This window comes from Colletotrichum higginsianum, chromosome 8, assembly GCF_001672515.1.
Source record: "Colletotrichum higginsianum IMI 349063 chromosome 8, whole genome shotgun sequence".
Classification (NCBI taxonomy): Eukaryota; Fungi; Ascomycota; class Sordariomycetes; order Glomerellales; family Glomerellaceae; genus Colletotrichum; species Colletotrichum higginsianum.
This window is the reverse complement of record NC_030960.1, coordinates 1,682,997-1,709,253: the sequence shown is the minus strand read 5'-3', so window position 1 is coordinate 1,709,253 and position 26,257 is coordinate 1,682,997. Positions and strand designations below refer to the sequence as shown.

Here is a 26,257-nt window from a genome sequence, read left to right as displayed (position 1 = left end):
ATAAAACCCTGCCTCTCAAGTACGAAGGAGTTTTCATCATCCTCATAGACTTTTGGTACTCGAAATTACAAGTGAACTCGTACGGACGGAGACACGCTCAACCATTTCTAGAATCTTTACGCCTGAGTCACGTGGAGCTCTTGTTGCAGAAGAGTTTCTTGAACTCGAAGAAGCCGGGGAAAAGGTTGGACCCGAGATTCAGACTATGCGTGCTGGACGCTTGATTCTCACTATTCGGTCTACTATTACTGGGGCATAGAGAACCGTTTCAGGGCGACACCAAGCAATATAAATCTAGGACCGCCGAACCCAGAGACGGCGAGATAGACTTCGAATGTATGGTATCATGGATGCTGCTTCATTTTCTTTCCTGTCGTCTCTCAGTACACCCGCCCCCTTTCCAACCGATGAACCGACCTAATGACGCCGTGCTGCCGTGCGTCACGTCGCCCATATCTCCAAGTCCACTACTCAGCCGCCGCATATGCAAAGTCGTCCCGTTCGTATACTATCACTCTCGTGTGCCGTCGCTCGGATACCGTCGCTCGGCGACTGCCACTCGGAGATCCGTCACTCGTAACCGCCACATCCCTCGTCTCTAATCCGAGCCGAGCCTCCAGAGGCCGTCGCCCAGGAAGTGCGCCTCCTCGACGACGGGGCCCTTGCCCTTGTCCTTGACCTCCTTGGTGCCGGCGACCAGCAGTCCGACGGCGCAGGCCTCGGTCTTGCCCTCGGCCATGATGACGACGGGCTCGCCCTTCTCCAGCTCGCGGCTCCAGTGCCCTTCGTCGTCGACGCCCTCGTCTCCGTCCCGGGGCTCGGGCAGCCTGCCGCCGGCGCTCGTCAGGCCCGGGGCCATGAGGGTGGCGCCGGACAGGACGAAGCGGATGGCGCCGCGGTCGATGCGGATGGTGGGGAAGGCCTGGGGGAAGCGGTGGACGAGCTTGAGGTGGGGCAGGAGGGTGGCGCTGTCCTGCTGGAAGAAGAGGGGCTGCTGCTCGCAGACGTAGAGGGAGCAGCGGTCGGGCAGCTTCATCTGCTCGAGCGAGGCCTTCTTGGGCATGACCTCGTCGATGTGGGGGTTCAGGAGCGGGTAGGAGGCCAGCAGCGAGTTGCGGAGGGAGCGCTGGACCGAGGACTTGAGCTTCTGCTTCGGCGCCGAGGTGATGCTGCGCGGGGGAGAGAGGGGGTGACTGTTAGCTTTTTTCTAAATTCCGTTTTCCCTTTCACTTTCTTCCAATTTTTGTTTTGTCTCATGCTTATTCATTGCCCCTCGGGCCATTGAAGGGGAGGGAGGGCCGGGTGCTTACTCCTTCTTAAACATGTTGGCGGTGTTGTTTCGATGTCTCTAGTGTTCGGGGGTATCGCTAGCAATCGGTCGTGGAGGTGTCGTCGCGTCGTTCCGGGTCGTGGTCGAGTGTCGTGGTTGAAGGCGGATGGCTGATGGTGGATGGTGGGGGTTCGCTCACTGAACATGGCGGGACGGGAAAATGCCCCGCAGTCGGGCGGGCGGGGAGGACCAGACATGCATTTATGGAGGGGCACCGCGCTATGGGGACCCGGGTTATGGAGGAGGGGGGGGTTATGATGGTCTCACGTCACTGGGAATTTGGAGATGCAGAATCACGGACTGCCTATGCGAGGAAGAAAAAAGAAGCAGATAGTTTAAGGTTTAGTATTCGGTAACGTAACTATGTGCCTTGGCTGGACACTTATGCATGTTCTATCGTAAACAGTCATTATCTCTCAGAGGGCCGCCCCGTCAACCCATGGCGCATCGCTCAGCCGTGCTGGACGTGGGACACGGTACCGTCCTCCTTGACGTGCACGTTCAGCCTGTCCGGAATGAAGTCCTTGGTGACCATCATGCCGGGCTCGATGACGCGCGTCTGCTCGGGCAGGTCCCTCTTGCAGAAGGTCTGCGACGACGATGGTGTTAGAGAGCGGTCGACATCGACAACTAGGTAGGTAGGAGGGGAAAGGAAGGGGGGGCATGCTGCAACGTACCGTCTCGTTGGACTCTTCATCGTGCAGCTTCTTCCCAACCAGCTTGTTGGTCCACTCCTCGGTCTTGTCGCTCGACGAGTTGTTGTTGATACCGGGGACGACGAGAGGCATGGCGGCGGCGGGGTGTGTGTGGTGTTTGCGAGTGGTATGTGGTGTTGGGCTTGGAGTTGTTTTGTTTAGTCTGGGCTGAGGTTGCTGGAGAGAGTTCGTGGAGTTTCTGGATCAAGATGAGGGGGAGGAGTGGGAATGAAAGAGGCCAGGGAGGAGGATGCGGGTAGGTTTAAGAACTCATAGTACCCGGACGATGTGAGGCGCTACAGGGTCTGAGGTTGGTCTAGACGCTGACGCCGACCGATGACGTCGTAACTGTGTGGGGGCGGGGGCATGTCGTATCAACAACATGTTGTTGAATGTCTCTCAGGGTTGGAGCCGGCTTCCTCGTCCGACGCAAACCGTCAGCGGCCCGAGTCTCATCCCATCCCTGTTTGTTTTTTTCTAGACACGCATTCGGGGTGACGAATTTCTCGATTGCTTACATCGACTACCTTCAAGGGTCAGCCAGCGTGCTGTTTGGTAAGATAGGACGTGACATGAACCTTCGACATTTGAGTGATTCTTGAAAGGCCCCGGGAAATTGTCAGACTTGTATTTGTCCCATGTCTTAAGAGTCCTCCTAATTTTGGAGGTTGTCTAACAATGCTTCCCTCCAGTTGAGTCACGTACTCGCAACTGCCCGAGCTGGCCTTGCAGGATGCCACGATGGCTGTGCCAGTTTCCCCGCCTCTCTGTGTATCATCTCGACGCCATCTCCAAGACAGCCGACTAGTGTCAAATCCGTTCGCAAGCACGTGGCCGGGTATCTGTCACATCCTGCCACGGCGCCTCGCATACAAACACCATCAATACCAAATCCGGCAAATGCTGAGCGTCGATGAACCCAAGTCAGCGGAACACGAGCATTCCTATCGATAAAATTCGACTCGGAACCCATATCAAACGTCCAGTTCTTAAATCTCGTCAATCACTACTACCCTTGCTGAACCAAGGGTGCTCGAGCGCCTCGTGCGCAGTAATCCTCCTCGCCGGATCGAAATTCGTCATTTTGCCAATCAAGTCCCTGAGCTCTTCGTCCACATAATGCCACAGTGCAAACGGCGACCTCGGCTTGCTTGCGTCAAAGTCGGTCGTGAGATCAATAAGCCGGTTGAAAAATGGATTATCCTCGCCAATGTGCGAAAGCAGGCCCCCGAAGCCATCCATGTCTGCGAAATACGAGATGTGCCTCCGGAGCACGTGCCGCCAGGCGTCCTTGGCAGCCAGCTCTTCGTCCCTTACGCGGAAAACCATCTCGTTGAGCATCACGTAGATGATCACCACGCCAAAGGAGTAGATGTCGGACGGCGTGTTCTGCCGGGCTCGCGCCCAAGACTCGGGGCTCCGCCACAGCTGGTTGCCACGGAGGCAGTCCCTTAGGTTCTTACCGGGCGGAATGACCATGGCGTCCTCCAGATCGGAGACCTGGACATTTCGGACTGTAATGTCGTCCCCTGCAACATCGTAGTCGAGAAGGATGTTGTTGGGTTTGATGTCTGTAAGACCGTCAGGACCTGGGTGACAGCCACAGAAACGCGGTTGGAATCGACTGAAGAGGAAGTTGAACTAATGGGGGAAGAGAGAGGGGAGGGAAGAGAGAAGACGGCCTACCAGTATGGATGATGCCCTTTTCGTGGAGCCCAGCCAGTCCACGAAGAGCGCTTTTGAGGATGTACTTTCTTGTCGCCGGTGCAAGAGGCTTCTGACTGATCTGCAAAAGGTCGCCGGCAAGAAAAGGGTAGACGAGGAGCTCGAAGTCAAGAACGGCGTCAATCGCTGTCCGCAGGTTGGGGCACGAAGCCACAGAGTTTTGCAGATCTTGATTGTATTCAAAATCGCCCGGTATCATGTTTTTGAGGACGAATTTCTCCGCTCCAACACTAGATAGATAGACTCCACTTGTCAGTGCAAGTTCCGCGTTGGGGATTGGTTGCTTAGACGCACCTCGCTCGATAAACACATAGCAGTGGATTTCGGCGCTCGGAAAGCATCTCCTCGATGCCATATCTCCGGCCTGAGCGCCCATGGAGCACTGCTCCAACCAGGAACGGCTCGGAGTTCGGCAGTGGCACGGCGCAACTGCCCGGGTGGTGGCTCAGTTGGCTACTCGGCGAAGCTTGAAATCCTCCTCTGAGGCGAGGGCGGCGGCACCATAGAAACCTCTGGAGGATGTTGTTTGCTGGCCTCGATGCCGTCAGCATGGCGCAGATACTTATGTACGCGAACTAGATTCGATTGTGGTTGTGTTCAGGACCAGGCACGCACCCACTTGAAAGAATGTGGCGATGCGGGAGAGGAGGCATGTTGGACGGTCAATGAAGAGGGCGAGATGATGGGTGCTGACATGTTTATTATTGTTGCTGTCGAACTTGACTATGTAAATGGCCAGGGGACTGGAACTCTTGCCGCCAACATCCCCTGCAGCAAAGCAAACATGTGTAGATGTTTATTTGATGGCGATTTGTCTCAATTTGGGCTAGAGTGAACGATACTTATCGCAGAACAGGCAATTATCGGAAGTTAAATATCGACAGTCTTGCAGAGAAGGGAGAGGGAGGTTAAAAGGGTGTTTTTTTTCGCCGATGACTCGGGCCGTTAGTCGGGGCTCATAAAGGTCAAGCGAAGGGAGAGGGAGGAGATAAAAGACTCCATAACTTTAATATGTGGTTCACAAGTGTGTATATTACATAATCAGTCGTGCCAGGATCAGCCTGGAGGCAGGGCAGGCACGCGTTTGGTCGTCCACTCCTTCCTTCCTTCCATCCAGGCAGAACCATAGGTGCAACCGAGACCATCAACCTCCTCTTCGCCTACTTCGCTACGGGTCGATGGAGCTTGCACAAAGATCTATACTCAGATGCGCGACCGCTGGAACAAAATCTCTCCATCACCAAATCGCTAGGCAGGACGCCGCCCCGCTCCGCCGTGAGCTCACAACCCAACAAACAACTCGGCTCGGAACCATTGGAGGAGAGTTCTTCCTTTTGCTGACGGGCCCCTCTTCGGATGGTTCCTCGCGCTTACTCGACTGCTTGCGATGGATACAAAGTCTTTGTCTCAGGTGGATGCTTTTCTGGGGGGGGGGAGGGAGCCTCGGGCAACGTCTGACCGCGCCAGTTCTGTTTCCCGGCAACTCACTCTTCTCTGATTTGGCACGGATTCTCTCTCTACCTGCCTGTCTCTCTCTCTCTCTCTCTTCCTATCCCCTCTTTCACTATTTTGAATATCTTGAATGGGAAGACAAACGTAACGATCTCACACAAAGAACATGCTATCCACGAGGGCTTCTGCCAGCGAGCCCTTCCCTGGGATAGACCTTCAGCTGCTGCGCGCCGTCTCCCAAATAGGGTCGAGGGGCTGGCTTCAGCTCCTACATCCAGGGTGGCAGGTCTCAGCCACACGCCATCCCCCGACCAGGCCACACCGTAACTGGAGCCGCAGCAGGGGTGCATCTCACGAGTCACCACAGCCCTCAGCACTAATACCTTTTTTCAGGAGCGAGTGTGCTTTTCTTTTTCCCGATCGCACAGGCAGCTTGTAATCCCCACTAAATTGGCCCCGCGCCTGAGGAATGTTGCAGCCCGCGAATAACAACACGGCGATACTTGCACGACAAGGCAGCAAGAATCCGATGCCATCCCATCCAATTCACGACCGTGGGTCCGGCACCGAAGATTGGGTGGAAGAATGGCTCCTCGCCTCGTGGGGCTTCCATGGTTTAGAGTTTGCCCGGTGGCCAGCCGTCTTTGCACGTTTCGGGGAAAGCTGCGCGACGGGAAAATCCACGAGCCATCTTCTTAGCTTGGGCCCGCGGACATTGAGCTGAGAACGAATTGTGATGGACGATCTTTTTTGACAAGCCAAGGGCGGGGCATCGGTGTGCCTTATGGGCGAGCACCTCGTCTGCAGAGGTGCGGCCGACAAGTGGCAGCTCGAACACCCGTGAAGTTGAATCGGTCATTCACCGCATCCCAGTAAGCAGCCTGGGGCGGGGGGGCCCCTCAAGATGAGATCAGACGAGAGATGCTGGCGAGCACTGAGGCTATCGTGGACAGGATGGAACAGTCAGAGTAGGTAGGCATGGACAGGGCTAAATTTGGAGGCAGACGCCGTCAGCCACCACGACTCTTGCTGCCATTCGCCATTCGCAGCGAACGACAAGGGCTGTGCTGCAGGAAGCTGCAGCAGCATTGGGAAGAACCCGCTCGAGCATCCAGCAGGATATACTCCATCCCCAGCCTTACCAGTCCCAAGCCCAGGCCCAAGTGCTGCAGGCTTAGCTTAGTCGTCCATGGAGAGTCTGAGATAGTCAGACTGAGTGGGGAGTGGACAAGGGGCCCCGTGCTGAGCTGCAGACGCTCGTGGCTTTTGGCGTTGGCGTCGCTCAGCTCGACGGTCAGCAGAAAGAGAGACAAGACGAGACGAGACGAGACCAACGGGGAATGGCAACCGGCCAAAATAGGACCCCAGAGATCAGAGTAAGAAAGCCCAGCCAGCCCAGTCTAGCTCAGCCCGAGAGGAGGCGCTCTTCCTTCTTGTTTTTGCTTTTATTGACGCCCATTCCTCGTCTCATACCGGCTCCGGTCTCCTGTACTTTCCTCTCTTCCTCCCTCGCCTCCCTTTTCTTCATCTTGATCAAAAAGGACGCTGCCAGACCTGCCTACGCCCATCCATCCCTTCGTGACATCTCTCCTCTCACCTCTCTCGATCACGCAAAAAACCAGTTCAAACAGATTCACACACGATCCAAGCGGCATACTCACGCGATCACGGCATTCGAACCCGAAGCCGCAGACGCTGCCGACAGCCGAATCCAGCTTCCAAATCAGGAAGCTCCCAAAGCAAACGAGTTTTGACTCGTCGCACCAAAAGCAGCCCAAGACTGCGCCCGTCTTCCGCACGCACGCACTCACTCACTTTCCTTGGGACCGGCACTTGGGCGCCCACTTCACTCGGAACTTGCTGTCGATCCCCCAAACCCCGACCGAACCACCCCCCGTCCCGGTCCCGGCAGTTACTGCGGCATCCCCACAAAATCGCGGGACAAGATGCGACCATCCCATTCCGCCCCGGCGTTCGTTGCGCTCCTCTGCGCGACCGTTGCATCGGCCCTTTCGCCGGCAAAGCTGCACTGTCTCCGATCGAGAAGTCTCGAGCTCGCCAAGCTCGCGGCCTGCGGCGAGCCGGGATCCGTGGCCCACTGCCTGGATATGCTCCCGGACGAACTGACGCAGACGGACCTCGAGAAGTGCTACATGCATGCCGGCTGCGAGGTCGCCGAGGCCATCATCGAGTCGCAGTGGACGCTCGACAGGTGCGGCGACGACGGTAATATGCCGGCGGAGCTGCGAAAGCGCCACGCGCCCGTCTTTGCACGCCAGACAACGGCCGCCGAGACGACCGTGGCGGCGGCGACGGGTACTGCCACGGGCACGGGTACGCGGTCGTTGATCATTTGCTCAACGACGACGACCAAGTCAACGACGCTGTGCCCGGTGGTGTCCACGGGCGTCCAGAGGGGCAGGACGCTCAAGGAAGGGTGCTACCCGACGCAGGTGTCGTTCGCGACGTGCGCGGCGGGCCTGCTCTGCAAGGACGACCCGGCGGGCAAGCCGTCGTGCCTGGTGCTGGACAACACGGTGTACCCCGGAGGCGTAGCGGTGGCGCTCTTCTTCGCGGTGGTCATCACGGGCGCCATTGCGTGGATCACGTTCCTGTGCTGCCGCGAGAAGAAGCAGAAGAAGCGCATCGCCGCGCGGGCTGAGGCGGCGGCGATCGCGAGGCAGAATATCAAGCAGAGGCCGACGGTGCAGGTCGGGAACGCGGACAGCCAGCCGCTCATGACGCACGGCCAGCCGGCGGCCGGGTACGACGCGCAGGGCCCCTTTGGCGACCAGCATCGGATGTGAGGGAGATGATGGTGGTTTTCCTCCGCTTTTTAATTTTATTTTCTACACATATACTTGTTTTGTGGTATTGTCGGCTGGGTCGGTGGTGGGAGTACAGTGCAGTGCAGTCATGGTTAAGATACCTCAGAGTGCGGTTCTCCCTTTTTTGATTTTTAGATTCTAGGGATGGCATGTCCCAAGAGATGCATCGATGGAGTCGAGGGTAGTGCGGTTTGCAAAGGAGCAACAGACAAAAAAATAGCATAGTCTTTTCTCTCTTCATACCCGAACGAAATGCATCGATGACCAGTCCATCACACCACCGTTGTGCTGTGTATTGAGTGGCGGGCGCCATCGACATCAAACCTTCACGAGAGAGCATCGAACTAGCCGCTAAGTTTTAGGGGTCCGGGAGAGACCGGATGATGGGGAACGGCAGCTCCCCTCTCCCCTCCCCCATCCTCTCTCTATCCCTCCGATGGGCCAGCAACCTCAAGAGGGGTCTGGTCCGTTCGCATGCAAGATGGACCAAAGGGGAACAACACAAGCACGTGCTGGACGGCTTCAGCAGCGAATTGGCATTTTTAGTGGCGGCAGCTCCCATGTCATGTCTCTTGGCCATTCTTGGGGGGCCTTGGGGGGAGAGAGAGAGGGAGGGGAGAGGGTTTGATTTGGCCGTTTTCTGACAGCTGTCCCGCATCCGTGGGCTTGCAGACGGGGAATGAATCCTGCCCGGTAGCGGGAGATGCAGCCATGATGATACAGCCGTTAGGTAGTGATGGTATGAGGAGCCAGACGCCGGGCGCACGGCAGACGGGATGAGGAGGGCGGCGGTGATACTCTGCGCTGATGGGTCAAATAGGGCCACCAACGAGCGATAGGAAAAGATAGGAAGGGAAGGGTATTGGTGGAGGTTCTCGGTTCTGTGACTCCTACCTACTACTTACTAACTGGCACTTTCCTCGAATCCTAGGGGGCTGTTTCTTTCCTCACATACATTGTACATCGTACCCAAACGGTGCAGTTCCGAGGAGTGGAGAATGCCTGTGTCGGGATGGCCAATGAGGATGAGTCATATACCAATCCAGACCAAAGGTGCAGGAGCAGACAGACGGAGACAGGCAGACCGACAGACAACAGTGCAGAGTACGTACCCGACTGACCGCAACCGCAATGGCCCCCCCCCCCCCCCCCCCCCCAATTGCCCAATCCAACAGCCGCTGCCAAAAACCCAAGGGCCGATATCGCCACCCCAGATTGGATCCATGGTCCGTGCCCATCCCCCGATGCGCAGCGCATGTTCGCCCTCGTCTCCACTTGGCGCCCTTCCGGCCAGTCATCGGACGGCTACCCCACACGTCGACACCCGATAATTTTTTTTGGTTTTTTTTCCCTGCCTCCGAAACAGCAGCGGCGGCAGCAAACAACCAGCAGCAGCAGCAGCAGCAACCACTACCGCACCCCTTCTGGAGTCTGTCCCCGCCAGTCCGTCAGGTCTCCAGGTCTCACAGGCACCGGTACAGGTACAGGCATAGTCACCTCGAATCCTCTCTCCTCCACCGGCCCTTGACCGGCGCATCCCAGCCCGACTCGTTTTCTCTCTCTCCCCTTGAACCCTCCTCCTCCTTCGCCTCTGACTCTGACTCTGACTCTTGTGAGCTGTGCTCTCTCTTCTCTCTGTGTGTGTGCGTGTGCGTGTGCGTGTGCTTGTGCGCCCCCGGTCCAAATCTAGAATTTGCGATCTGCCCAATTTACCACCACTACCTACTCTGTACACACCAACTACTGACTAACGGTGACTGCTACATCTTTTCTCTTTCCCTTCCTCCATTTCCTCCCCTCCCCTCCCCAGATCGAACCACGACCTTTGCAACCTTCTTCAACCCTTGCGATCGTCCAATTCGACGAGCCGCCTCTTACTCTCTCCCCCTCCTCTCCCTCAAAGGATCTCGACGAGGCATCACGCCGAGTGACTTTTTTCTTTCTCTTTCCCTCCTTTCTTCTTGGAATCCCTCTCCACTCTCCGCCCATCATGATGCTCCGAAGTCGCCAGGCCGCCCGCGCCCTCAAGGCCGTCTCGAGACCGACTGCCTCCCGCGCCCTCACCACCTCGTCCGCCGTTTCTGCCATCCAGGCCGCCAAGAAGGTTCCTTCCGGCGTGAGGAATCAGGCTACCTCGGCTACCTCGCCCGCTCCGTGAGCTCTTTCCTGCTCTCCTCCGTCTGTCCATTTATCTCCCAGCCGTCTTCCTTCTCTCTCGGGAGCTCGGGAAGGGGGACAATAAACAGACTATATTACGTGACTCACGAGGACTTTTGGCTAACAAGATTGTCATTTCAGTGAGGTCCGAAGCACGCCCGCACCCGCCTTCAATGCCGACAAGGACCGCAGCCATGTCCAGCCTCTCGTCGGCTCCCGTGGCCCCGAGATGGATGAGTCGTACGTAGCCGTCGCCGTGGTCCACGTCTAAGCGGCCCTGGAAGCTCACTGTGTTACACAGGTTCATTGGCAAGACCGGAGGAGAGATCTTCCACGAGATGATGTTGAGACACAACGTCAAGCACATTTGTTGGTGGCCCAATTGCACACTCCCTACAAGACCATCCGACGTTCGCGTTCAAGGAGAGACATGGCTGACCGTGACTCACAGTTGGATACCCCGGAGGCGCCATCCTCCCCGTCTTCGACGCCATCTACAACTCAAAACACTTCGACTTCATCCTCCCCAAGCACGAGCAGGGCGCCGGCCACATGGCCGAGGGCTACGCCCGCGCCTCGGGCAAGTGCGGTGTCGTCCTCGTCACTTCGGGCCCTGGCGCGACCAACGTCATCACCCCGATGCAGGACGCCCTCTCCGACGGCACCCCCATGGTCGTCTTCTGCGGCCAGGTCGTCACCTCCGCCATTGGTAGCGACGCCTTCCAGGAGGCCGATGTCACCGGCATCTCCCGCGCCTGCACCAAGTGGAACGTCATGGTCAAGAACATTGCCGAGCTCCCCCGCCGCATCAACGAGGCTTTCGAGATCGCCACCAGCGGTCGCCCCGGCCCCGTTCTCGTCGATCTTCCCAAGGACGTCACCGCCGGCATCCTGAGGAGAGCCATCCCGACCGAGACCTCCCTCCCCTCCCTGCCGAGCGCCGCCTCGAGGGCCGCCATGGCCCTGCTCCAGAAGCAGCTTGACCAGTCCATCAAGCGCGTCGCCGACCTCGTCAACATCGCCAAGAAGCCCATCATCTACGCCGGCCAGGGTATCTCCCAGTCCGAGGGCGGCCCCGAGATCCTCAAGGAGCTTGCCGAGAAGCTGTCCATCCCCGTCACCACCACCCTGCACGGCCTGGGCTCCTTCGACGAGCTCGACGAGAAGTCCCTCCACATGCTCGGCATGCACGGCTCCGCCTACGCCAACATGGCCATCCAGCAGGCCGACCTCATCATCGCCCTCGGCGCCCGCTTCGACGACCGTGTCACCCTCAACGTCGCCAAGTTCGCCCCCGGCGCCAAGGCTGCCGCCGCCGAGGGCCGTGGTGGTATCGTCCACTTTGAGATCATGCCCAAGAACATCAACAAGGTCGTCCAGGCCACCGAGGCCGTCGAGGGCGACGTCGCCTCCAACATCCGCACCCTCATGCCTCTGCTGACGCCCAAGTCCATGGACGACCGTAAGGAGTGGTTCGACAAGATCCGCGAGTGGAAGGCCAAGTGGCCCATGTCCGACTACGAGAAGGCCGAGCGCTCCGGCATGATCAAGCCCCAGACCCTTATTGAAGAGCTCAGCAACCTGACCGCCGACCGCAAGGAGACCACCATCATCTCCACCGGCGTCGGCCAGCATCAGATGTGGACCGCCCAGCACTTCCGCTGGAGATACCCCAGAACCATGATCACCTCTGGTGGTCTCGGTACCATGGGATACGGCCTGCCCGCCGCCATCGGTGCCAAGGTCGCCAAGCCCGACGCTCTCGTCATCGACATTGACGGCGATGCCTCCTTCAACATGACCCTCACCGAGCTTTCTACCGCCGCGCAGTTCAACATTGGCGTCAAGGTCATCGTCCTGAACAACGAGGAGCAGGGCATGGTCACGCAGTGGCAGAACCTCTTCTACGAGGACCGCTACGCCCACACCCACCAGCAGAACCCCGACTTCATGAAGCTGGCCGATGCCATGGGTGTCCAGCACCGCAGAGTCAGCAAGCCCGATGAGGTTGTCGATGCCCTCAAGTGGCTCATCAACTCCGACGGCCCTGCTTTCCTTGAGGTCCTTACGGACAAGAAGGTGCCCGTCTTGCCCATGGTGCCCTCCGGATCAGCCCTCCACGAGTTCCTGACATGGGACGGAGGTCAGTATATTGCCATTCGTCTCCCCCTTGACAGATCACAAGCTAACCCCCTCTTAGAAAAGGACAAGAAGCGCCGCGAGCTGATGCGCGAGAGAACGTCCGGTCTCCACGGCTAAACCGACAACGACCGGCTCTTTCTTGTCATATCTAATATTTTCCCACATTGGAGGCGTCCATGCATATTGCTCTCTCTCTCTCGTCTCTTACACACACATCTTATACCATCAGCTTTTGTTGGGTCTCTTTGGGCCACGAAAACGAGATCCGGCTTCGACAAAAATCTTTTTATCCATTGGGACCAGGGTTTCACACGGGCGACGGACGGAAGGGGTGGGGGTTCTTGTGCTGCCTGAAAAAGATCGCGGGTCGCACGGAGCAACATGAAGAGAAGATGACAAGAATCCGCCCAAAAAAGTGCTTTCGATCTCTTTACAACATCCGCCGTTTTTCCATACAAAAAAAAGACGAAGAAGAATAAAAAAAGGGTCACGATGTCTGGGGTGTGTTCAGCATTCACAAAATCAAACTCTGTCGGGGGAATCGGGAATCGGGTTACCTCGGCTTGTCAAGAGAGGTGTACATATATTAACTTCACGAGTTGAATGTTCAAAAGTTTTTTTGTAAGACTGCCCACGTCGACTCTTTACGGGTTTGGTTGTGACTCGGGATGCCTTCAATAACTCTTGGTTTTCCATGGAACCTTGGTCTCCCCTGATGATTCTTTGCCTCTCTGCCCGGAACTGACCAGGAGCGCACCATGGGGCAGTTGGCCCATGGTTGTCCAACACGTGAACCTCTTCGGCCTCAGATGACCGTATCCCGTTTCCCTTCTTTGAAGGCTCGGGTCGGCTGAGGAAGATTTCGACTTTGTGTGTGCCAACACGAGACCCTTTGGGGACGTAGGGCCCGGTCAGAAACCTTGTGCAGCAAGTACGCGTCTGGGGACCGGGCCTGTGGTGCTTAGATGACGCATTCGCTCACGCAATGTCATCTTCGAGGGAAAGGGGCATCTGTGGTCTCGAGCTGCGTGCTAGCCCGGGCGGCGTGAGCCAAAGATCCAAGGATTCAGAGGCTCTGGGTACGCCTTCCCATGTCCGGCACCTCCCCCTTCTATTTATACCCTCTCGGTCATGAATAGACTTCCTAGGAGGACGAAATGGCGTGAAGCCCTCGTGCCATTTGTCGTACCAGAGCTTTCTCCCCGACAGTTGAAGAATCGGGCAACTACAGGAACCGACGACAGCCCAGACGAGGGAGGCATTTGCTCTGTGATACTCAGAGTCGGGGACTCCCAAGGGAGCTTTGGGGCCATGACTCTATCAACTCACGCCATGCCATCACCGCAACTTCGAAGACTGTGGTACCAAATGACTTGGCTACTGGGTACCGTTGTGACAGAAGCTTTTGTCGTCCTGTGGTTATACGCGAGGCTCAGTCAGGTTCGAGCGTACCGGAGATACTCCTACCTGTCGCCATATAAAGACATGCAGGAATCCCCCTGTTCTGAACTTCTGACGTTCTTCTCTCTTTCCCATTCCCAGAAAACATCACACTCTTACATCCTCTCTCGGTCAGGAGCCAATATCAACTTCGAGACTCACTGTTCTTCATCCATCAAACAAACACACAAACACAAGAACCACCCCATTCAACCATTGAAATTGAACCACAAACCGTACCCTCAAGGATAAGCAAACAAACACCACACCACACGCATCCAACGCCCCTCACATCCATCATCTCATCACAAGACGCTCCCAAAAACACATACAGCCACCTCCACCAGGATGACGAGCATGCGCCCCTACATTAGCCAGCCCGCCCTCCTCAAGGCCTACCAGGACGCCCCAGCCCTGATGCCGCGGTCGACGCCCTTGCCCGCACACATTAGCGCCCGGGCTGTGGCTGCGGGAGTGGACCTCGCCGCCCTGGAGGCCCTCCACGGTGACCTCGAGACTCTCAGCTGGCGCCGCCGCAACGAGTACTTCGTCTGGTGGGGCGACTTCGCCGCCAAGCTCCGGCGCAGGCAGGTCGTCCTCGAGACCCACCGCCGCGAGCGGTCCCGGGCAGATGGCGGCGAAGGCGCGAGGCGGTCTGGGGTGGTGGCGTACCCTGCGCTCGACCGGCTCCGCTCCGGGGAGGAGAAGGTGCTGGAAACGATCCGCTGGATCTTGCTTCGCGCCGAGGCCATCTTGACCGGCGCGCGGTGCGTGGGCGAGGGCGGTTGCGTCGTCGACTTCGCGCTGCGCGAGCTGTGGGGCCTGGAGGGTTCTCTGGAAGGGGTCGAGGTGTTTTGCGAGAAGGACGCGGCGTCGGGGAGGATCGCGGCGAGCGGGAGGGGCACCTGCTGGAGATATCTGGACATGCTGGCTCGGGAGAGCCGGTGAGCTGGACATGGCTACTCTTATGCGCATGGTCGGATGTCCAATAGTCAGGAAGCGGCTGGAGCGTCGGGGTTAGGGTTGAGAGACGATGTGAGGTTGGCTGAGCCACTTCGTATCTCGCATCTTGCCTGTGGCCGAGTACTCGCCTTCTGTTAGGGGCAGTAAGGGAGTTTCTTGGGCTTGGGTGTCCCGAAGACTTCGTAGGGCAAACGAGGAACGCGGCATTGATTGGGGTTACTGTGCGGGATGAAGCTATCTAGAAAGTGGCCAGGGTCGTGTGTATCGGGGCTGCGTTTCCTTGCGTTTCGGCATTATTAGCAGAGGACTCGGGAAGAAAGAGCCTACATTCGACAAAAGAAAGCCTCTGCTCAGAACTACTAAATACAATCTACAACCGCTTGATGAGCAGAGTATCGACCCATCTTTCCGCAGCCCAGGTGACTACAGGCGTTCCTAACAGCATCTCTCCACGATTGGCGAGGTTCGTGTGGCAGGCACTCGAGAGGGTGGTGCCCATGTTAGCGATGTAAATGACTGTTGCCTCTGCCGAGTTCGGACAAGAAAGATTCCCGGTCACCAACAAGAAGCCCACGGAGGTTCCTACCCAAACATGCTGACGGGTTGATCAAATGTCTTGCCCCTATTCAACAGGCGAGAATAGTTCGTCGGACCACAACCCGAGAGACAACACGCTCCACATACATATCGACACACACGGATGGCCATATTTTGGATTTTGCATAAGCCATGTGGGCAGGTTTAAAGATCCGCACCTGGTTGCTTTGTTACATCGTTAGCAGAACAGTCTCAGGGATGTGTCGTGACCGATGGATTTGGGATCTCTAAACTACCGTCATCAATGGCATTTCCTGTCTCTTTTGCTAGTGTTTCAAGCCAGTACCTGATACCCTTACGATATCGTGACCCTTGCCTTTTGCATAATAGTTTGTTGGGCCAAAAGCCCGGGTCTGTCGGCTCAGATCACGGCAGCCTCTTCCTTTGTCTTAGTAACTATACGCATCACTGTCTGAACCGCCGCCGCCTTCGTCGTACTCCTCGGCATAGTCTTCGCTCTCTTCTTCTTCCTCCTCCTCGCTTTCATCCTCCTCACTTTCCTCCTCCTCTTCCTCTTCCTCCTCCTCACTTTCCTCCTCCTCCTCCTCCTCCTCCCCATCATTCTCAATTTCATATTCATCTTCCTGACTTCCATCTTGTTCCTCCTCGCCGTATCCCTCCGCCTCGTCGCTTTCATCCACAATCTCATGCCCAATGCAATCTTCACCTTCCTCATCCAGCCCACTCTCATCTTGCTCTGTACCCGACTGCTCAAGGTAGTGATCCGATCCCGCCACAGAGCTGGGGGATTCCTCGTGAACAGCCTCATCGTCTACCATGTATTCTTGCTCTGACTCGGACCCTTGGTCCGAACCAGATGTGAACTGCCCCTGAGGCTCCGAGTTGTACGCCAGCTCCTGGTCCGATCCATACATGTCGTGCTCCCCGGCCTGGGACCGATCCGACCCCTGCGACCCCTGATCATGATTCTCTTCGTCATTCCAGGCGCTGCCATAGCCGTCACCGTCGTACCATCCGGCTTGGTCCGAGTCCGAGGCTCCTGACACACTCGGGGCCTGGGGAGCATTCTCGTTGTCATATGAGAGGGACGTTAACTGATCAGAGGCCACTGAGTGGTTGTCAGACTCGTCGCCGTCATCCCTCATTCCGAACCCTTCGTCGTTGCTAGCGCCGCTCTGGTTGTCGTCGCTGTCGACGTCGTTCCAATCGTGAGAAGCCGCCTCTCTCTGGGCCGGATCATCACGGTTTCCATGGCCCGACGATGACGACGACGACGGAGACGACGACGACGAGCTCGAAGCGCCCCCCGCTTTCTCCGAGCCGCTATACGCTCCATCGTAAGGAAACCCATCGTTGGAGGCAGGGACGTTCCCCCAGGCGGCGTAGTTTTTCACGTCTGTCCCGGGCGGCGGCGACTGGATGTGGGAGCTCTTGGACGACGCCGAAGAGCTCCGGCTCAGAAGCGCGGCGGCCCCAATGCCGACAGCCGCCCCAGCCGCCGCCGCCAGGAGGATTTTCCCCTTGTTGCTGCCGCCGGTCCTCTGAGGCGACGGGTCCCCGAGGGCGTATAAACGGTTTCTTGGTGGCGACTGATACGAGCCGTAGGGCGCCCGCTGCGAGCCCTGCGCGGCGTACGGCGCGGGGCTTGACTGGCGAGTGGCGTTAGGGTCCCACGAGTCCGTCGGAGCTACGCTTTTGTCTCGGGAATTCCATTCTGACGGATCCGTACCTAAAGACTGGTCCCCAGGAAAGGGCTGGCGTTCTTGTTGCCTGCCGAACGTGGCAGGCGGACCGGCCTGTTGATCCCATGCTTGGTTGCTTGAGAAGCTAGGAACAGGAACAGTTGGAGAGCTTGGAGAGAACGGCTCATACTGCTTGGGCGCCCATGGCGAAGTTTGCTCAGCGGTGTTTCCTGTACGACTTGCGGTCCAGGGGTCCGGCTGAGGATCTGCGTGTTTCTCAGGGGCTAGTAGGCTAGTAGAGTACGGGTCGTATGCCGCCTCGGCTGATGTGTAGGGGGCTTCAGAGAAGTAACTCGCGTTGAGGCCCTGTCCAGTTGCCGTAGGCCACGGTGATCCAGGTTGACCGAGTGGCGCGGGCTGCCCGGTTGTTGGCGCCGGCTCCGGAACTGACGTCGGCATTTGTCCACTTTGGCCCATTTCGAAATTCCGTTGACCGGAGGAGTCGGCACCTGCTTGTGCTTGGTTTCGAGATAAGCCTCTTGATGTACCACTAGGCAATACAGAGGCCTGTTGCCGAGTAAGGAAAGATGCCTGCGACTGATCTCCCACAAACGAGGGCTGAGATGATTCAGCCTGGCCTTGAAAAGGATCATTTGATGCCGATGCTGAGTTTACCGGAGGATAGTATGAGCCATCGAACACCCGAGGGTTTCCGGACGACGGTGCGGATGGCATAGCGGTGTAGCCATGCTGGTCCGTAGAGCTCAACGGGGCCGTTTCTATCGTTCCAGAGGGCCACGAAGATACGGAATCAACCTGCTGGCTGTTGTTAGGCAGAGTGCTGTTGGTCTGGCCCTGTTCTGGCAGGCCTCGCGAGTTCTCGAAGCCTATTGGTTCCAGAGGAGAATGCTGCTGAGGGGTGTCTGCCGCCAGAGTTTGGCCCAACCACGGAGGCGACGAGCAGTAGCTGCTCGATGCACCGGTATCAAACGGAGGCTCCATATAAGGGCCAGAGGAGACAGATGTCTGCTGGTTTCCGAAGGGATCCGAGGCGTCTTGGTCTGCAGACCATGACTGCCTGGGACTATCATGGGCTGTTCCGGGCTGCTGGGTGCCTCCCAAGGACGGGTTTGGAACAGATACATCTGGGATCGATGGTTGAGAGACCAGGCTTATTCTCGAGTCTGGGCGCCCGGCTTCAGCTTGAGTTAGTGCGGACTGTCCAGGGGGATTAGGGACGTGTTCGCCTGGGGGAAACTCTGGCGAAGAAGGTCTGGAATCTTGTGCCGAATCTTGTCCTGGTCCCCCGTCTTGGCTGGCGTTGGCAGCGTCTTCTGTGTCCGACTGGTTTGGTCCTCCTTCTTGGGCCGGCTCGTCGTCGTCCAAATCACTTGTCTGGAATGGATTGGAAGCGTAGTCAGAATCAGACATGTCGTCATCATTCTCGACATCGGAATCCGAGTCGGAGTCTCGCGATCCTCCACCCAGTAGATAGATGGGACAATTGGTCGTTGAGTTGGACATGGAGCTGATCTTGGTGGTGGTATGCGTGTCGTGAGCTCCCGGCTTGCCGTGTCCCAACGAAGATCGACCTCCTCTTTTCTCTTTCCCCGGTACTCTGAGGGAACCAGGGTCTTTAGGGTGTGATTTTCTCTTTTTCTCGGCCCCAGGAATCTTCTTGGTGTCGCCCACCCGCCGCTTGCGAGGCTCTGCCCTCGGGGCCGTACGTTTAGTCTTTACCTTCCCATCAGCCACCTTGACGGTTGATGGCTTGGGCGCCTTGGAACCTCGGTCTGGATTCGCTTTGCTCCCGCTGGCCGTCTTCTGTCTCCAAGTGTCGACAACTGATCTGACGGCATCCTTCTTCTCCGCTCCTGTGGCGTGTTTGGGAGCAGGGCCTGCCGATTTGGTCTTGGAACCGGCGGCACCTAGAGATCGAGTGTCCTGTGGCTGGTGAGATGGAACCACAGGATACTGCGAAGAGGTTGGAGCGCTTCGTAAAGGGCGGGCTGGGGAAGGCTTCTTCGCGATGGACCGGTCGGTGACTGTGAGCTGGTTGGCGGGCGACGGCGGCATCTCCTCCACCACCTCGTGTGTTCTGCGTTTCTGTGGGGGTATGGACGGCATGGCCTGGCTTCCAGCTTGACCTGATATCTTCCGCGGTACGCTGGGCATCTTAATTTTCTGCGGCGCGCTGGACATCGTTTGTGAGACTCCGGAAACCACCCGTGGCGCGTTGGTGATCTTTGGCGGCCTGCTTGGAGCCTTTTGCATCGCGTCAGATGCCGTCTGCGGCACGTTGGACACCACCGGTGGCACCCCGGAGACCGTCTGTGGCGCGTTCGAGATCTTTGGTGGCCTGCTTCGAGTTTGTATCGCGTAGGGCACCTTCTGCGGCATGCTGGACGTGTCGTATGCCACGCTGGACATGGTCTCCGGGATGCCGGACATCATCTGCGGCATTTTGGACTTCTTTGATGGCTTGGTAACTTGTCTCTCTTGATGGATTGCCGGCTCGCCCACACCAGACGACCGCTCAAGAGACCCTCTGTTCGATGCTTCAGGAAGAGAAAGGGTTCTTTTGGCCCGCGACTTGCCTTCTGGAGGGGACTGAAGCAGGCGGAAGAGCTCGGCGACAGCCGTTGCGGCCAACTTGTAATCTGTCGCGTCCGTCTTGGAGCTCCGGGGCTGTGGAAGGATCCTGGGCAAGGGCAACGGCGTACCAGGCGTCTCTTCTGAACGGGTATCTGGAGTCTGCTCTGCTGGAGGCGAAGATGGCCCGTCCAACTCATCAAAGTCGATGGGGTCATGGCGGTACCAGTTCCGGGCGAAGCGCGTCCTGTCCGAGTTGGGCAGCGTATCTCTGCCGACTTGTGAAGAGCTCTCGGCTTTCCGCGGCTGGGAGCTCCGAGCAGTCGGCTTGTCTTGCGGCACCTGGCCAGCCGTGGCGTCAGAGGTCGGCTGTTCTTTTCTGCCGTCTTTGCTCTTGTCACTCGGCTTCGGGCCTAGAACGGGCAGAGCGGGCTTCGTTGGTTCTCCGGTCTGGCTCCGGACAGATGTCCTCGAGATGGGCTGGTTTCCGCCAGAAGAACCCCTGTCCAAGGACGGTGCGACTTCTTGGGGCGTCTTGGCTCCCCTCATCGGCACGGTTGGCGAAGAGAGGCTTTGCGGACTCGAAATGGCACTGGATGACCGGGCGTCTTGGAGAAATCGAGGATCTCCCTGAGGCAACTTTGTCCTATCCGGAGGGTCAAGAGCCGCGGTGTTTCTTGGAACCAAGACATGGGGTCCCTGGCCGGCATCAACGCCAAAGACCGACGTTGGTTGAGAGATTGAACGCGACCCGTCGAGAAAATGAGCCTTTGGCTGGGGACTCATCGTCTTTCCTGTCACAGCATCATGGTGGATGGCTTCTGGCCTACTGACTGGAGGTTGCGGCAGCCCTGGAGGTGATGTCACGGCTCTTTGCTGAACGGGTGGGGTGGCAGATGCCGGCAGCGTCCCGGGACCATTCCCTCTAGCAGGTACAGCCTTCCGCTTGATTGAAGAGGTCGAGGCCGTCCCAAAAGCGGGATTTTTAGATATTGTCAGGGAAACCGTAGAGGCGGCGGCGGACTCGTTCGGCTTGCCACTCGGGACAAAGCCGTCTGGAAAGAATCGTTGCGCCTGGAGACTCTTGGGCCGAACAACAGAACCTTCTTCGACGTGGCGTTGGTGAACCTGGCTATCAGCAGCGTGAGTAGATCGGCCCGCGATGTATGGCTCGCCACTCGTTTTGACAATGGCAGAATCTTCTTCGACAGACAGCTGCGCGAAAGGCGTCGAGCCGTTCGTGAGATGCAGCCCGTCGAGATAGAAGGGCTTCTGCTGGGCTTGTAGCCAACGCCAGGCGTCGAGGGCCCCCGGCACCTTGGGAATGGGAACCTCCTTGGGTGAAGTGAGAAGATGCTCTGGGACAGACTGCGGAGAGACGGTTGTTTTGTCGAACCGCTCGGTACCAGACTGATACAATCGGGGATACGTCTGAGACGAAGCCGCCGTGTCGAGCCACCGGCCTCCTTTGACTGAGCCATTGCCGTCGGGGACCATGGACCAATAATTGTAGCCACTCGGCACGGCTTGGTCGAGGCAGGCGGCGCAGAACTTGGCGGTCTCCAGGTAGCTGATGTGGCCTTTGGGACTCGAGGCGTGGAAGAAGCCGAGACGGCTCGGGTATTTTCGACGTGCGGTTGAGACCCCGGCGGTGGTGTACTTGGGGAAGTGAGGGCAGGCGAGTCCCCGACCTCCACGCAGGAGCGAGAAAACATGTTCGGCGGACCCTGCTTTGACACCCAGCGGCGGCGGTTGATGGACACGATTCGCGTTGGTGTCTCCTTGAGGAGCCAGGCTCGTCCCGAGCGCCGGTGGATGAGAAGGGGGCGCTGGACTCAGAGCGCCGGAGCCTGGAGCAAGCGGGGAGTCTGGAGCAGGCGGGTGGGAGCTCAATGTAGGGGTCGATCGTGACGAAACATTGCCGAGGTGAGTGTTTGGTGCTTTTGGTTCTCTTGGTGGACTTTGCCGTGGGAGGTGGTCTCTCTTGGTCTCCAAGGCCAAGGTGATGGGGGCTTCCGGAAAGGAGTCATAAGCTTGAAATGGATGAACTTGAGATGGATGAGCTTGAGATGGATGAGCTTGAGATGGATGAGCTTGAGATGGATGAGCTTGAGATGGATGAGCTTGAGATGGATGAGCTTGAGATGGATGAGCTTGAGATGGATGAGCTTGAGATGGATAAGCTTGAGATGGATGGGCTTGTGACGAATAACCCAGGCCGACTTGAGGGCGGTCTGGGTGTTGCTGATGCGTAGGAGAAAACGGAATGGCTTCTGCTGCCATGACCCCGAAGATGTCCATTGCATATGTGGGTTGTGGTATCGTCTCCAGGTAAGACTGACTACTCTGTCTCGAACTGTTCATCTAATCCTCCAAGACTGGAGAAGTTCATGAAGATGAACTGTTGAAGAAGAATCAGAAAACGACGGAGAAGAGGCAGCGGGGGAAGTTGGCCAGTAAGCCACGAACATTTACCCCGTGACTATCAAGTCAGGGAGCTGAAGCTCCGGCATAACAGAGATGTTCAGCACGCCCTCGAAATAGAAACGCAAGAAGAAACGATCTTCCGATTTCCCTGCGCTCGATACGATGGCAGAAAGGACATGAGTCTGTCTTTCCATAGCCTGGTGGGGGCCAGACCAAGTGAAGTGTGCATGCAGCATGGTCTTGGAGGGGATGGTGGTCTGGATCAGGCTGCATATCGGAGAGACTGGAAAGCCAGAGAGAGGCACAGGGAGGATACTTGTCAGCCAAGTACCTCGCACAACATGGAGTGCGGATGCCCAATTTGGCCCCAGCATGAGAGTCTGCGCCACTGCGTCGGTTATTGGAAAAAAAGAATGCATGTCACCCGAGGCCATCAGGCTGAGAGCAGATGAGGCGGAAGCTGTTCTCGGGGTCTCGCGACATCCCCATCATAATGGACCACTGAATCTGAAGTTTTCTTGTTCTCTGGGCTCTCTGAAGTCTTCCAGCATGATACCAGTCTGTCTTGTGTGTCTTGATGGTTGTAGAAGTGTTGCGAGTTCATCACATACATCATCACCACCCCTGACCCTGACCTGACTCTGGACAGAGTTACCGAAACACTCGGCGCTGCAAACCATGGCAACATTCATCAAACGTACGGCCTCACTCAGCCCCTCGATCGTATCCTCCTTCTCCAGTCTCCACCATCAACGCCGAGAGCCCACGGAGCAGGAATATGAGCGGGTGGCCCAGCTCATGGCCGAGCAGCGTCAGGAAGACGGAAACCGTCGATCGGGCGAATACAGCCATAAAGAAGCCACCCCGGTTCTCTCCAAGCTCGCCAGGGGCGCCGTCCCGGACGCCACGCCGGGATTGGCCCAGGCGCTCCTCGACTGGGGCGCCGATGTGTCCATCGCGAAGCCCAAGAGCACGAATTTCTTCAAGATGCTCTCGGGCAAGGACCAGTCCGAGGAACGCAGCGACGTGCTCGAGCAGGCGACCAGGAACTGCGACGCCGACATCCTCATTGTTCTCGCCCAGGACGCCGACGAACAAGCCGTCAACCAGGCGCTCCCGGCGGCCCTCCGCCTGGCGGATACCGTCAAGACCGGCATCCTCCTCGCCAGGGGCGCCGACGCGACCCCCCACTGCGACCTCTTCCTGCTGTGCGTCGACTCGGCGCCCGTCGACATGGTCATGCTGCTGATACGGGACGTCAAGGGGGCCTGCGGGAGCTGCAAGAACAAGGGTCTCGTACGCGCCGCGAAGGCGGGGAGCGTCGAGAAGGCGAACCTTCTCATGGACAAGGGCGCCGACCCGTCCTTCAACGGGGCGGCGGCCCTGTTCGAGGCCATCAGGATGGGGAAGGACGAGGTTGCCCTGGCCATCATATCCCGTCCTGTGATGAAGAAGCACCCGTCACTGCTCACGACGGCCGCACAGTCTGCCCTGGACCACGGCCGGAAGAAAGTGCTTCAAGCGTGTCTGGACGCCGGCTCTGAGAACTCGACGGCCCAGAGGCAAGAAGCAACGCTCCAGAGTCAGGTAACTTTCAACAGTCCTGTCGATTCGAGACTGGCTGGGACATCTAGCATCGAGGCAGCTTTCATGCAAGCTGCCAACGCCGGTCGTCTGGATACAATACAGCAGCTCCTTGCCAACAACCGAGCAGACACGCTCCCGCAGGGCGTCATGGTTAAGCTGCTCACCCAGTCCATCGATCTGCCCGACTTGAAGACGGCACACACACTGGTCGACATGCTCCTCTCCACGGGGGGCCTACGAGGGAACACGGTTGCCAACTCCCTCTGCAGGATCCTGAGCAGACCTGTGCCACCGGCCAACGAGACAGACCGGGTCCAGATCGTCCAGCTGCTCTTGGGAAAGGGAAGTGCCGATGTCAACGTCGGTAGAGGCAAAGCTGTCCTGCAGGCGCTGAGCCAGGGCCGACTCGACATCCTCGGCATGATGCTCCGGCACGGCGCCTCGGCCGAGACCTTCGCCGTCGCCATGAACGCGTCGATGAAGGTGGCGGTTCCCAGAGACCGCCTGGCGGCTGTGAAAGTGCTCGTCGAGAGCGGCAACGTTGCCGCGAGCGAGTCTCTTCAGGCCGCCGCCGTGGCGGCCGCTTCCAGGAGCGCCGCCCTCGACGTCCTGCAGTACCTGGCGGAGTTCGTCACCTCACCCGGCGTCTTCAGCACCGGCATCGGCGCCCTTGCGAGGGAGTGCGACGACTGGACGTCTCCCCGGGGCCTCTACGTCGCGCAATTCCTCCTGGACCGCGGCGCGTCCGGTCCAGAGGTGGACGGCGCCATGGCGCGGGCTTCGGGCCTGTACACCCGCGATGCCGTCCAGCTACTGGCAACGTCGACGGACCCGGCATCTTTCGATCAGGTCCTCGGGTTCGTGATCGATGCCTCGCCACACTGGCAGCTCCGTCAGAACCTGTGGCTCGTCCACTCGTTGCTGGAATGGGGCTGCAAGGGCGCGAGTGTCGATCGGGCCCTCGTCCGGGCGGTCGGCGCCCATGGCGAAGAGCACGATCTGCAGCTGCTAATCGACACCCTCCTCCTCGTGGGCATCGGCGCCGACGTGAACCACGAAGGCGGCAGGGCCCTGCAGATCGCGGTTGGGCGAGGACACGCTTCGCTCGTCAACAAACTGGCGTTAAACGGCGCCGGGAGGTTGGCCCTGACCAACGCCTTCCAAGCCGTCATCACGTCGAGGATGGACGAGGCGACGGCCTTGAACCTGCTCGACATCTTGGTCGCCGGCTGCGAACGGAGCAGGACGCGGTTCGATGTCGACGCGGTGCTCGCCGACGGCCGGTGCCCCCTCGAAGCATGTATATCGACTCACCCAAGGGCCGAGAAGCTCGGGCGGCGTCTTATCAAGCTGGGATGTCGAACCGGGACGCTGGTCAGCATGAAGCTGGACGGCGGCGAGGAACGCGTGCCCCTCCTCGTCTGGGCGCTCTATCAAAGTGGCCAAGGGGCAGTGGCACCCTCTCTGCTGACGGCCATGGTCGATTCTCATCGTAAGCTGTTACTCCTATGTGTAGAACCTGGTGAATAGACAGAAGAAGCTGACATGAGATTGACTACAAGGCGACGTGGTCAAGTACCGATCCGCATCTGGCATCACGCCCCTGATAGCCGCGGCCCATCTCGGAAGCAATGAACTCGTCGGCAAGCTTCTCGGGGCCGGCGCCAGGCCCAACGAGCGAGACAACGCCGGCCGGACGGCGCTATTCTTCGCGTCGGCGGCCGGGCATATGGCCGCCCTTCAGGCCCTCGTCAAAGCCGGTGCGGCACAGAACGACGGAAGCCTCCACGAGGCCGCGAGGAACACGCACAGCGAGGCCGTCGCGGCTCTCATCAAGGCCAAGCACGAGGCCAACTTCCCCAGCAGCCTGCACGAGGGACGCACCGCGCTGCAGGAGCTGTGCTACCGCTGCAGCTGCGGCACCATCTACCCGGAGCTGGAGGACACCATCCGCGCGCTCGAACGGGGCAAGGCGGACCCTTTCGCCGTCCACGCGGAGAGGAACGCGCTGTTCCTCGCCCTCGAGAACGCGAGGCCGTACCACATCACCAAGGCCTTTCTCGACGTCCAGATGTGGCGGCACGTCAACGACGAGCGCAACGTCTTCTTCTGCGCGGACCCGGCCGCCGCCGCCCCGTCCACCGCCGGCTACGTCTGCTCGGCGACCCTCTACCTCCGCCACGGCCTCTACCGGGGCGACCCGCAGCACGTCCCCCGCCTCCTGGCGCTGCTGGCCGAGAAGGCCTGCCAGGACCGTTTCTTCGCCCGGTTCGGCCCGCACCAGCTCGAGGCCCTCCAGCCGCCCGAGGCCGTGGGCGTGCCCCCGGCGCTCGCGGACGAGGACGCCCGGAGGCGCGCGGCGCAGGAGCGGCGACGGGCCCGGGACCGCGACCACGCGGACAGGCTGAGGCAGGAGCAGGAGGGGGCCGCGGTGAAGGCGGAGATCGAGGGGAGGCAGCACCGGCTGCGGCTCGAGCGGCAGCAGCAGACCAGCGTGCTCCAGGCGGCCCTGGCCGCGCAGCAGGCCGAGGTGCGCAACGCGAGGAGGCAGAGCCAGCAGACGCCGGTGGCGGTTGTAGGTAACAGGAACGGCGTGGTGGCGAGGGCGGGGGATCAGGGCCGGCAGAGTCGGCTGAAGCGGGCGTAGGTCGTTTGTAGAGTTGAAAGGATGAGATGGCT

General features: G+C 58.6%; 8 protein-coding genes across 8 annotated transcripts; 3 read left to right on the top strand and 5 right to left on the bottom strand.

Annotated features, from left to right (window-relative positions):
* Nucleotides 1-598: 598 nt before the first annotated feature.
* On the bottom strand, nucleotides 599-1,324 carry CH63R_11475 (Translation machinery-associated protein 20; the record flags this gene model as incomplete). Its single annotated transcript, XM_018306449.1, has 2 exons — nucleotides 599-1,169; nucleotides 1,311-1,324. 2 exons carry the CDS (start codon nucleotides 1,322-1,324, stop codon nucleotides 599-601), a joined length of 585 nt encoding a protein of 194 aa, XP_018153290.1.
* A 457-nt stretch (nucleotides 1,325-1,781) lies between these two features.
* On the bottom strand, nucleotides 1,782-2,118 carry CH63R_11474 (Pua RNA binding domain-containing protein; the record flags this gene model as incomplete). Its single annotated transcript, XM_018306448.1, has 2 exons — nucleotides 1,782-1,919; nucleotides 2,008-2,118. The coding sequence occupies 2 exons, from the start codon at nucleotides 2,116-2,118 to the stop codon at nucleotides 1,782-1,784; spliced, it is 249 nt and encodes an 82-aa protein (XP_018153289.1).
* A 906-nt stretch (nucleotides 2,119-3,024) lies between these two features.
* Nucleotides 3,025-4,126, bottom strand: CH63R_11473 (Calcium/calmodulin dependent protein kinase; the record flags this gene model as incomplete). The annotated part of the gene is made up of 2 exons (XM_018306447.1): nucleotides 3,025-3,596; nucleotides 3,712-4,126. The coding sequence occupies 2 exons, from the start codon at nucleotides 4,124-4,126 to the stop codon at nucleotides 3,025-3,027; spliced, it is 987 nt and encodes a 328-aa protein (XP_018153288.1).
* A 3,022-nt stretch (nucleotides 4,127-7,148) lies between these two features.
* Nucleotides 7,149-8,009, top strand: CH63R_11472 (uncharacterized protein; the record flags this gene model as incomplete). The annotated part of the gene is made up of 1 exon (XM_018306446.1): nucleotides 7,149-8,009. One exon carries the CDS (start codon nucleotides 7,149-7,151, stop codon nucleotides 8,007-8,009), a length of 861 nt encoding a protein of 286 aa, XP_018153287.1.
* Nucleotides 8,010-10,020: 2,011 nt separating this feature from the next.
* On the top strand, nucleotides 10,021-12,446 carry CH63R_11471 (Acetolactate synthase; the record flags this gene model as incomplete). Its single annotated transcript, XM_018306445.1, has 5 exons — nucleotides 10,021-10,184; nucleotides 10,329-10,427; nucleotides 10,489-10,556; nucleotides 10,639-12,330; nucleotides 12,388-12,446. The coding sequence occupies 5 exons, from the start codon at nucleotides 10,021-10,023 to the stop codon at nucleotides 12,444-12,446; spliced, it is 2,082 nt and encodes a 693-aa protein (XP_018153286.1).
* A 1,620-nt stretch (nucleotides 12,447-14,066) lies between these two features.
* Nucleotides 14,067-14,726, bottom strand: CH63R_11470 (uncharacterized protein; the record flags this gene model as incomplete). The annotated part of the gene is made up of 1 exon (XM_018306444.1): nucleotides 14,067-14,726. The coding sequence occupies one exon, from the start codon at nucleotides 14,724-14,726 to the stop codon at nucleotides 14,067-14,069; it is 660 nt and encodes a 219-aa protein (XP_018153285.1).
* Nucleotides 14,727-15,718: 992 nt separating this feature from the next.
* On the bottom strand, nucleotides 15,719-21,870 carry CH63R_11469 (Xurface protein; the record flags this gene model as incomplete). Its single annotated transcript, XM_018306443.1, has 2 exons — nucleotides 15,719-21,414; nucleotides 21,477-21,870. The coding sequence occupies 2 exons, from the start codon at nucleotides 21,868-21,870 to the stop codon at nucleotides 15,719-15,721; spliced, it is 6,090 nt and encodes a 2,029-aa protein (XP_018153284.1).
* Nucleotides 21,871-22,669: 799 nt separating this feature from the next.
* Nucleotides 22,670-26,225, top strand: CH63R_11468 (Ankyrin repeat containing protein; the record flags this gene model as incomplete). Its single annotated transcript, XM_018306442.1, has 2 exons — nucleotides 22,670-25,070; nucleotides 25,141-26,225. The coding sequence occupies 2 exons, from the start codon at nucleotides 22,670-22,672 to the stop codon at nucleotides 26,223-26,225; spliced, it is 3,486 nt and encodes a 1,161-aa protein (XP_018153283.1).
* Between the last annotated feature and the right edge of the window lie 32 nt (nucleotides 26,226-26,257).